The 11,131-nt window shown below is 38.3% G+C and overlaps 1 protein-coding gene across 1 annotated transcript in view; it reads right to left on the bottom strand.

The window, feature by feature from the left end:
- Dytn (dystrotelin) overlaps nt 1–11,131 on the bottom strand; it is a 68,825-nt gene that overhangs the window by 44,251 nt on the left and 13,443 nt on the right. The window contains exon 2 of the mRNA XM_023710158.1: nt 2,963–3,037. Coding sequence (XP_023565926.1) covers nt 2,963–3,037 — 75 coding nt within the window. The remainder of the gene's footprint in view (nt 1–2,962; nt 3,038–11,131) is intronic.

Raw genomic sequence — 11,131 nt, 5'->3', positions numbered from 1 at the left:
AACATTTTTGGTCTACAAGCTTTGAAATACTACATAAAGATAACATATGTGTGTGATAGTACAAATCTGATGATGTCTGCCTATACTTGTACAGAAATTGTGTACCTAAACCCAGGCAAATTTTCCTATGAAGAATTTTATTGTTATCAAAAAAAAATAAAAAGAAAAGAAAAAAAAAAAGACCTGATGCATGATGTGTTCCTTAAAGGGAATTAAATATGACCTCAGTATGGACACATAATTGTTCTGTGTAATGCAGGTGATACTATTCTGATGGTCAATTTTATTTTGGAAAAGTATTCTTTGAGCTAATAAAGCATAGTCCCTAGGATGCCATTTTGTAGAATGAAGATAAAAAGGAAGAGACATGAGAAACTTGAAAGAAAAACCCATCTAACCAACTTAAGACACTGTGGTCATAAGTTGGGGAAAGGTCTTTCCCCTTCTGTGTTAAGTGGACTGAATAAATTAATCTTTCACGTTCAGATCATCTCTTCCTACCAGCCTAGCTTCAGGATAGCATATTCAGATGTTAATCTCTTTAGTAAAAATCCCCAGTGATCTTTGTAAATAGTAGCTGCTCAATTACCAGACTGTTTAGGTACGACTCTTGCCTTAGAAATACCATTTTGAAAAATCTTGGTTCTATCAATACTGTGATCTAGAGAAGGCAGTTAATAACAACTAGAGCTGTTTACAAAAATGACAGTTTATTTCATATGTATAATATGTAATACCACATCGTATAAAATATTGTACAAGGCAATGAATAGAAAGAAGAATGAAATGGAGCCTACTGTACAGTTCTCATGGGCAGAGGATGACAGATAAAATTAATAAACACCCAAAGCAGCTGAGAGGTGGGGATGTCAAGAAACCAAAGCGGCTGGCATTTAAAATGCTTCAGCCTGTGAAATGACAAAACTCAGTGCTTCCCTCTACTTCATAAATCACCCTCGCAGATAAGGGAGCTAGCAAGTATAATAAAATTTTTATTTGTTCTCTGATATTGCTTTTAAGGGGAGAGCCTAAGGAACAGAGGGGGAGGTTTTAGAAATGGGGCTTAAATAAAACCTGGCCGCAGGTGGCTGAAGCTGTAAGCTTTTATCATTATTTGATCTCAAACCTTATCAGCTGGGCTTGGAATTTGGCTTGCTGGTGTTTTTGTCTTCTGCTGAGATTCTCCAATATAGGAAGCCAGATAATGGTGCTGCCCATTAATCTCACCAGCAGATTTCCTCAGTGGTATTCTCCAGCTGGGGCTTCTTGGCGCTTATGTGACATTGAGTTTGGGACTTTCTCTTTTGTTTTAAAATGTGTGGCTATTTTTTTCTAGGCAGAATTTTCAACCAGTGACTTTCCACCACTGTTTTTAATATTTCTCATGATTATTATTTTTACATACTGTTTCTGATGCCTGAATAACAAAAAATATAAAGATTTAAAGCTTTACATTCTCCAATTATGTCAATCTGTATTTCTGAGCATTAATGATGGAGACTTTGGTGAATTTTTGCTCTTAATTTACTTTAATGGGAGAAAATCTTCAAAATAGCATGATTGGGGGTAATTGTGTGTGTGTGTGTGTGTGTGTGTGTGTGTGTGTGTGTGTGTGTCTAGGAATTGAACCCAGGGTCTTTGCACTGAGCTCTATCCCAAGATGTTGTTGTTTTTTGTTTTGAGATAGAGTCTGGCTAAGTTGTTAAGGTGACCAGGCTGGGCTCAAACTTGTAATCCTCCTGCCTTTCTTGGGAAGTGATTTCTAATGAGCATTTTCTGTGTTTTATTTATCCCTAGAATAGAAAAGAATTAGTTATAGTTGAGTCTGTTTGTCTAAAGTAGTGATTTAAAAATTTTTGTAAAGTCCTAAATTCCTTCTTCAGCAGAACCTGGTAAAGAAGCACAGTATGGAAAATAGAGGAAACACAAAGTTGCTCTTGTGGGGGGCAGGGTATCTGGGGCTGCCCCTGCCTCCTTCTGTCCTCCACCTTGCTGACCCAATGTTCCCTACCTCCCAGCATGTATGTTTTTTGCAGTACAGTTTTAAAACCACTTGTCTTTATAACTTATTATAAAGGAAAAATGTAAACATTACAAAACCCAGAAATTACACATATATACATATTAACTTCTTTAAAGTTCAATATGTTAGAAATTATTTCACATGAATTGATTTTTTTTTTTTTGTTCCGGAACCAGGGATTGAACTCAGGTCTTTGCTCTTGCCAGGAAAGCGCTTATTCTACTGAGCCATCTCCTCGGCTCCAGGAAGTGATTTTTAATGCAGTAAAGAATGTGAAGGATTAATAACTTTAGATAAGTTGAGAGCCTGAATTTATTCCATTTTGGAGAACTTTTATGGGGAATTTTCTAGGTGCCATATTCTACCTAGAAAATAGTATAAGAAAAGAAAGCCATCATATTTAATCACATATAAATTTAACTCAAAAGGATAATTCTTAGGGAGTTTATAAGATAATTTTAAAACTTATGGCCTAAATATTTTTTATTTGAACTTACATTTGCTTGGTCAGTCATAGATAGGAAATACAAGTTGAACGTTCAATTTGAAATTTTTATTTTTAATTTTTAACGTAAATCAATGAGTACAGAGTCTTAACTAAAGTTTTTGATAGTTTTACTTAGTGTTGATATTGGTATCCTGAGAGGAAAAGCAAAAGATAGGTTTTTTCCAGAAGCCAAATAGGAAAAATTAAAAAAAAAAATCTCATCCACAATTGTTTCCTATTGTCAGTTATAAAGCCACACGATGGTACCCTCTTCCCACCCTCCAAACACACATCTCATCCTGTGTTAAGAATGAGCTCATGCAGAGACCCAGCCTTTCAGAACCCAGCAGTTAGCCGCATGCGGGGAGAGAAGTTCTGTTTCCTGTATGAGTCTTATATCACACATCATCAAGGTAAGGTACTTCAACTGTTTCAACAGCACTTGTACTTACACTGGCATAGAGTTTGTGCTGATCGTAATTTGAAGGCTGTTCTATAAATGCAAACCTCACTACTGTGAGGAGAATCTGTAAAGAAAACATGAAATTACATGGGTAAAGGGCTGTCTTATTATATAAGTCCCACACCCTAGAAGGAAATCTTAGAGATCATCTAGCCTCCATTAAGATACAGTGCTCTTTTCTATCCACACAAATATAATATAATAAAGTACTGGCTAAAGCTTCCAGGATTATGTTGAATAAGCACGGAAAGAGTGGAGATCTTTGTCTTGTTCCTGCTTTTAGAATGAAAGCTTTTGTTTTTCCCCATTTAGTATGATATTGGCTGTTGGTTTTTCATAGATGGCATTTATCAGATTGAGATAAGGACCATCTATTCCAATTTTCTGTAAGGTCTTTGTCATGAATAGGTGCTGGACTTTGTCAAAAGCTTTTTCTACATCTATTGAGATGATCATATGAATTTTGTCCTTGGCTCTGCTAATATGATGTACTACATTTATTGATTTACATATGTTGAACTATTCCTGCATCTCTGGGATGAATTCTACTTAATTGTGGTGTATAATCATCTTGATGATTTGCTGCATTCTGTTTGCTAGTGTCTTATTGAGAAGTTTTTGGATCTATATTCATTTGGGAAATTGTCCCATAATTCTCTTTCTTGGTAGGGTCCTTCTTTGGTTTTGCTATCAGGGTAATGTGTGCTTGCAGGAATGAATTTTCCTGTTGTTGAGTCCCTCTTTTTCCTTTCCCTCTGTTTAATTGTTTGCCTTGCCTGGTGCCTTTTGTTAGGTTTCATGGAGTTGAAATCCTTCAAAATTTCCTCAGATATCCTTTGTCATGGAAGTGTCTTATTTCTCCAGCAGTTTTGAAAGATAGTTTTGCAGAGTACATCAGTGTGGCTTGAAGGTTATTTTCCTTTAGAGCTTGAAATACTTCATTTCAAACTCTCCTTGACTTGAGAGTTTATTCTGAGAAGTCAGCTGTGATTCTGATGGGCTTTCCTTTATAGGTGATTTGTTTCTTTTCCCTAACAGCTTTTAAGATTCTATTCTTAGGTTGAATTTCTGGAATCTTGAGTATAATATACCTGGCTGTAGATTCATTTTTTTAAATCATGGCTAATTAGAATTCTATATGCTTCACTTAATGTATGTCAAATTGATTTTCCTTATCAGGAAATTTTTCTGCCATGACATTGTGAATATTTATTTATTTATTTATTATCTCCTGCTTTTTCATTGGCTCCAGTCCACCATAAGTTGTTCTCCTGTGCATCATCTAGCAGCTGCTGGATTTATTTCTCATGGTCCTTTGCTATCTTTAAGAAATCTTTATTTTCACGATTACTAGCTGCAAGCCTGTCTTTATATGTGAGATCTTGTCCTCACATCTGCTGCAGGTACCTTCAATGCAAGTTTTATTCTTTTGGATATCTGACTGTATCTGCTTTATGTGCATTCCATTTCTTTCCTAGGCTGAGCACTCATGGTTTCCATAATTTTCTTAAGCTCCTTTATATTTTTCTCTGTATCTGCTCTAGAGTCCGTAAGCATGGTTTTCATTGTGGACAGCATCCCCATGGTTATTTAAGAAATTATTTCTGATTCTTTAGAACCTCATTCAATTGCTTTGTTGCTACCACTCCAGGGAGGCCTGGTGGGTAGGTAGCTTTCAGATTGGCCCACCTTATTACCCCTGGACTTGCCTTTGTTGAGCTGGATGTTTGAGGCTACATCTTCCTAAGTGTCTTCTCATTTTCTTTTCTCCTTTTAGTTTAATTCCTGGGGTGATGCTTGTAGATTGTCATATTGCTTTATTACTAGTATTTAGAACACTTAGGAAATGCTATTTCTCTGAGGTATCTTGCAGGTGTAGCTGATTTTTAGGTTTTGAGTCTGTTGCAAGATTGTATCTCTTGGGCTGGGGAGACAGCTCATGGAATAAGTGCTTCCTGGCAAGCACAAGAGCCTGAGTTCAATCCCTGGTTCCACAAAAAAAAAAAAAAAAAAAAAAAATTGTATCTTTTCAATTTGTTGGGGATGAGAAGTTGCAGCCTGCTTGGCTCAGCCCCTGATTCTTTGGCGTTGTGCCACAGTATTTTCTGTGACCCCTAGTCAATCTCAGTCTTGGAATACCAGAAAGAACAGACGTTTAGAGCAACTATGTCATTTTAGCTATAGTGGTACCATGGTCAACAACAATGGAAACAAAACAGCTTAAAAAATGACAAACTTAGATAACCATTAATTTGGTAACTTTAACTATATGAACTAGATTTGCTGTTATATAACAAAATCTAAAATAAGCCACAGGCTGGCCAGATAGCTCAGTAGACTAAAGTGCCTGCTTAGGCAGACACAGGGACTAGGGTTCAATCCCCAGTGTGCTGTGCCAGTCCTGCCCCTGGGGTGCACTGAGATATGACTGAGACTTGGTGTAGCGGTGTGAGTCTGTAATCCCAGTGCTTGGGAGGCTGAAAACAAGAGGATCACTACAAGTCCAATCTGTGTAGTGAGACCCTGTAGATCGTGTACTAAATATAAAATAAAATTAAATAAAATAAGCCAACAAAATTTTATGCAGTACACAAGTCCTTAATATGTCAATTTTCCCTCAGGGGTTAAAATTTAAAATGGTTAGGGAGAAAATAGAGAATTGTACGAAGAAAAAGAAATTAGAAGTAATCATGGTGGACAAAGAGGGTTCATACTAACGTTGGGAAACTGGTGCAGGAGACTAGAGGGAAAGAGAGAAGGAGGAGCAAAAAAAGAACAGAACAGAACAGAACCACAACCACAAAGAGGCTATAAACCACATTCACACTCATATAAAAATAAGATCAAACAATGAAAGGGAAGAAACAAAAACAAACAAAAATGAGATGGAAGCGGGGGGGGGGGAGAGAAGAAAAAAGTTCACTTCCAGGTTTTTCTTTGCTGTCAGTGTATGGAGACAGAATCATAATCTGCATTGATTTATCCCTCCAAGTCAGTGTAGCTTTTTGACAGGGTAGTGGATAACCTGAGCAATCCTGCACCTTCTGGCTGAAAACGGATTTGTTTGCCTGCAGTCATCAGCACACTTTCCACATGTCTGAACCCAATGGGGAGGCCACTAGATGGAGCCAACAGCTGCTCTGAGTTGTGAGGTCAGATGGCCCCTCAGCAAGATGGCTCATAGCCAATCACCATCTAACATGGGACAACTGAGCCAGCAGCACTCACCACCAGCTAGTGCAGTCCTTCGTGTCTACTGTTACTTCCACTGCCTCATCTCTCTGTGGAGGCTTCTGGAGTTGCCAGCAGTTACCATGTATCTGCAGGTTAGAAATCCAGACATTGCCAGTTACCAACTTCTTCGCTGAAGTTTCTTTATTCTTTCAGTGGGCTGCAATTTTGCATTTCCTTCTTGGGTCCAGGGGCCTCACTTTCCTCCTTGTCATCTCACATTGCTGTATTCCAGCATCTGGATGGCCACTCTCAGAGAAGCTCTTTCTCTGTTGCTTGGCACTCTGACATCTTGGTGCTCAATGGATATTTGCCTTCCACTTTCTATGTGGACATCCCCACATTCATCCTACAGAGTCCTTCTCACCTTCTTTGGTCTTCTTCTTTCCACTTGGGAAGATCTTCTCTCTCACGCCTAATTAGAATGTCCCTGTTCAGGTGCCAAGTATCAGGGACATGGCCAAGATCTCCTACTCCCTGTATGAAGGGGGTGGCAACAAGCAGTACACATTATTCTGTGGTTGACATCACTGTAGCAATAGCAGGCCTTTCTGAGTTACCCTCAGGCCCTGAATGTGTACTTGCCTACTTCACAGTGAGGAGAGAACAGAGCTCAGGAGCCATCCATGTCTAGTCCTGCTCTGTTACTGTCTCCTTTAGAGTAATTTAGTTTTTGATTTTCAGTTTCTTCACCAGATAAATAGGGGTTATAATACATAGGGTATCTACATGACTATAATTAGAACATGTAGGTATATACTTACTAAATTGTTTTCCTTATTTTCCTTGAGGGCCTACAATTTATTTATTTTTTTCTGTATTTAGTACAGGGTCTACAGGGTCTTACTACATAGATTGTACTCATAGTGATCCTCCTGTTTTCAGCCTCCCAAGTGCTGGGATTACAAGTGTGTGCCACCATGCCTAGTCTCAATTGATGTCTCAGCATACCCCGTATGCAGGGCCAGCATGGCACACCAGGGATTGAAACCCAGCCACTGCACTCTGCTTAATCAGAAGCTTTAGTCTGCTGAGCTATCAGGCCAGCCACACGAGGACCTACAATTTAAATTTGTCTCATCCCTACTCCAAATTTGACTTTCATTTTATTTAAGAGACATGTTACAATCTCATCATGTCTTTTGGTTGTTTTATAACAGAGTTACTTGTTGTCTAAGACTGAAATGATCAGTCTTCATATCTAGTGAAACTGAAAACTATAGAGTCGATCATCTCATTCATTCATATGATCTTTAGTGTCACAAGTAAAGCTTTTTGGGACTTAACATTAGTTTTCCCATTAATTTTAAGGATTTAAAATTGCCTGTTCTATTGTTGGTATGGAGCAATGATCTTCACAATACAGCTCCTGAGCCAGGACACCAGTACTACCCAAGATCTTGTTAGAATTGTAGACTCTAACAAGACTGCACCAAGTCTTCAACCCCATTCTCCAGTGGGGAGATCCACCATTTGTTTCAACAGTAAAGAAAACCTTATGTAAACTAAGGTTTGAAAACTACCTGTGCAGAGCGAGTTTATTGATTCTGGAGCAATTGTCTAGGATCCAATCAATTCTTAGGGATTATCTATATAAATAATCAGATAATCTGCAAATCCTGATAACATCTGTGAATGTCTTCCTTTCCAGTATTTCCATCTTGTGGGTATGTGTGTGTATAGATTAAAATTTACAAGCAAGAAGAGAAAGTAAGTTTATACCTAGTATTCTGTTTCAAACCCAACAGATACTAAGTTACTGGAGAGTTCTCTTGACAAGGTCTGTGAAGAACAACCTGATTTGTTTGCAACATTGTGCAGGGGGAAAGGGAAGGCTCTGTTGCCCTATACATTATTTTATTTATTTATTTAGCCCCAGACTAGTGATGCATCATAGTGGTGATATGAAGTATTCTTATTTTTCTCACCACCCTTACATTTAATAGGGATGTCAAAAATATCACTTAACATGTAATCAATGTGAAAGTTATTAGCCAGTATTTTCTACTAAGGTCTTGAAATTTGCTGTTTTTTTTACTCTTGTACCACATCTGAATGTAGTCTAACTGCATTTCAAGTGCTCAATAACCACATATGGCTAGAGGCTATGGACTGACAATTCCTGTGAATGATGACCCTTGGGAGGGGAGCTGTTCCAGGTGCTAAACTGATCCTAGATTTTATTATATGTTTGGAGTCAGGGTTGTTGGTTGGGTTGAGCTGGATCTTTAATTGTCATTGGTGTTAGTTGTGGGCAATACAATGTTCATCCATTGGACTGGCTAAGTAGAGTGTATTTAGTGAGGAGAAAATTAGGCTAATTCCCAGCAATCTGAGCACAGGATCATTTAAATAACAGAGGAGGAATTAAAACCAAAGAGGAACAATGAGAGGGAAAAGACAAAAACAACAGGAGAAAACAATAGATGAAGGCCAATGAAGGTGAGTTTCAGAAAGTAGAAACAAGCAAATGCTTCAATACTTGAAAGCCACAAAAAGATCTTCTTGGGCTAAAAAGTAGCCTCTGTTTTAAATGATAACTTGATTATTGAAAGTCTCTGTAAAAGCAGATTTAATAGAGACATTGATACATTGCAGGATTAATCAATGAATGTAAGACTGTATTAGTTTGTTTTACATTGCTTGGATAAAATATATAACATTCACAATGTTAAAGAGGAGAGATTGACTTGAGCTTAGGATTCCAGAGGGTTCAGCCCATAACTGGCTGGCTACAAGGCAGAAATGGCATGGTAGAAAGGCATGGTGGAAGAAGCTGCTCATCCCATGGTGGCCAGGAATTAGAGAAGAGGAACCAAGAACAGAAATAGTCCCTAGAATGCTATGTATGCCCTTAGTGACTCGCTTCCTATGACCAGATTCCCTTTCCTAGCAGCACAGGAACTCATCAATGGACCAATCCACTCATGAGGGTCATGGCTCTGTGACTGAATCCCCTTCCTTAATCCCTACCTCTGAACACATGAGCCTTTTGGATGCATTTGACATGTTAACCATAACAAAAGTGAAAAGAAAACCTAAAAATGGATAACTTTTTCAAGACCTTTAATCTGATGGGAAGAGAAGAGTGTTACCACTATAACACATAAAATGAAAATTGATTTTCCAAGGCAAGAGTCTAGAATGTCTGAATCAGGGACAAGGAGTTCTGAGAGAAGAACTTGTGAATACAGGAAGTGGGGGATCAAGGTGGTATTTAATACAGTAAAGTCCCTCTCCAAAGGTATATTTTCCTTTGCCATCTGGCACACGTTCATCTTTCTCCTGAATAACTTTCCCCTAATTTGGCCTCATGAATCCAGTAATATAATTCGCCTATTTCCTTCTCCGTGGGGTGAGGGGCATGTAGCCCAGGCCTATCCCATCAGTGAGTGCTTCATCTTGAGAATATAACACACCAATAAAAGATGGCTCAAGGAATCTTTCTTCAAGTCTTATGAAAAGCAGACTATTGTTTTCCAGCTAAACTTAAACTTGGAATTATAGATTGGGTCAGTGTGCTTTGAGAAAGGAACAATTACCAAAAGGAGAACAGAGGTGGCCTTGGAGATGGAGAAACTATTATCTGTTGACAATGTCCGACTCTAGCACAAGTGCATTAGTCTTGCCAGGTAGTCCTTCTTTTATTATTCCATCTAATTTATTTTCAATAATAAGTAAAAATTGTATATGGTTATCTATCATATATAACTTTTTACTGGTGCTGAGCATTGAAGCAAGGCTTTATGCAAAACACAACACTACCACTGAGCTATACCCCCAGCTTATCATGTATACCAATTTGTTTTAAAGTATTAAGGGCTAGTGAGATAGCCTAGCTATCTGCTAGGCACCTGCTTAGGCAAGTGCAGGGACTGGGGATCGATCCCCTACATCACATGCTGTGTGAACCCCATTCCCGGGACAGTTGAGCAGGCCACCTAGTCAAGACATGGTGACACACACCTGTAATCCCAGTGTTGGGGAGACTGAAAGCAGGAGAATCACTCCAGGTCCAAGCTGCATAGTGAGACACTCTACCAAGTACATAAAATAAAATATGCATACACTGTGTAGAGCCTGAATTAAGCTAATTAATATATTCATTATCTCACATACTTATAACTTGTTGTTAAGAATACTTAAAATCTACTCTCTTAGCAAATTTCAAGAATAGAACATAGTGGGGCCGGGGAGATGGCTCAGTGGAATAAGCACTTCCCTGGTAAGCACAAGAGGGCCTGAGTTCAATCCCTGGTTCTGCCAAAAAAAAAAAAAAAAAAAAAAAATAGAACATAGTGTTATAGCTATCTTCACCATGTTGCTTAATGGGTTTCCTTATTCCTAGTCATAGAAGTTAATGAATCTTTAATTTCACATCACAAGCAATGAATATATTGCTAACAAATATAATCCCTGGATGAGGAAAGATGCACAGCTGACAGAGCTAACTTTGGCAAAAACCCATCCCTCTTTCCTTAAGAGGAATAAAAGGATAAATACAAACGACAAATAACTGTATGAAAAAAGGTTAAACATTTCTGTTAAAAACAACACTGAGATTAAAACAACACTGAGATTCCATCTCACTCCAGAAAGAATGGTGGCTGCCATCAAGAAACCAACCAATAACAAATGCTGGAGGGGATGTGGGGGAACAAAAATCCTCCTCTGCTGGTGGGAGTGTGGACTGGTGCAACCACTGTTGAAGTCAGTGTGTAGATTCTTTAAGAAGCAGGACTAGAGGAACCATTTGGTCCAGCTAATGCCCTTCTGGATATTTTTCCAGAAGAATTGAAAATATTGTACCATAGAGATAGATATATGTGCACCCATGTTTACAGCAGCACAATTTGTAATAGCTAGATCTTTGAAATAACCCAAATGCCCACCAACCAAGGGGTGGATAAAAAAGATATGGAGATAT

The sequence above is a fragment of the Octodon degus genome, unplaced genomic scaffold (genome assembly GCF_000260255.1).
Source record: "Octodon degus isolate 3935 unplaced genomic scaffold, OctDeg1.0 scaffold00016, whole genome shotgun sequence".
In the NCBI taxonomy this organism is placed as follows: domain Eukaryota; kingdom Metazoa; phylum Chordata; class Mammalia; order Rodentia; family Octodontidae; genus Octodon; species Octodon degus.
Note: the sequence above shows the minus strand (reverse complement) of the source record. Positions and strands in the feature narration are given on the sequence as shown.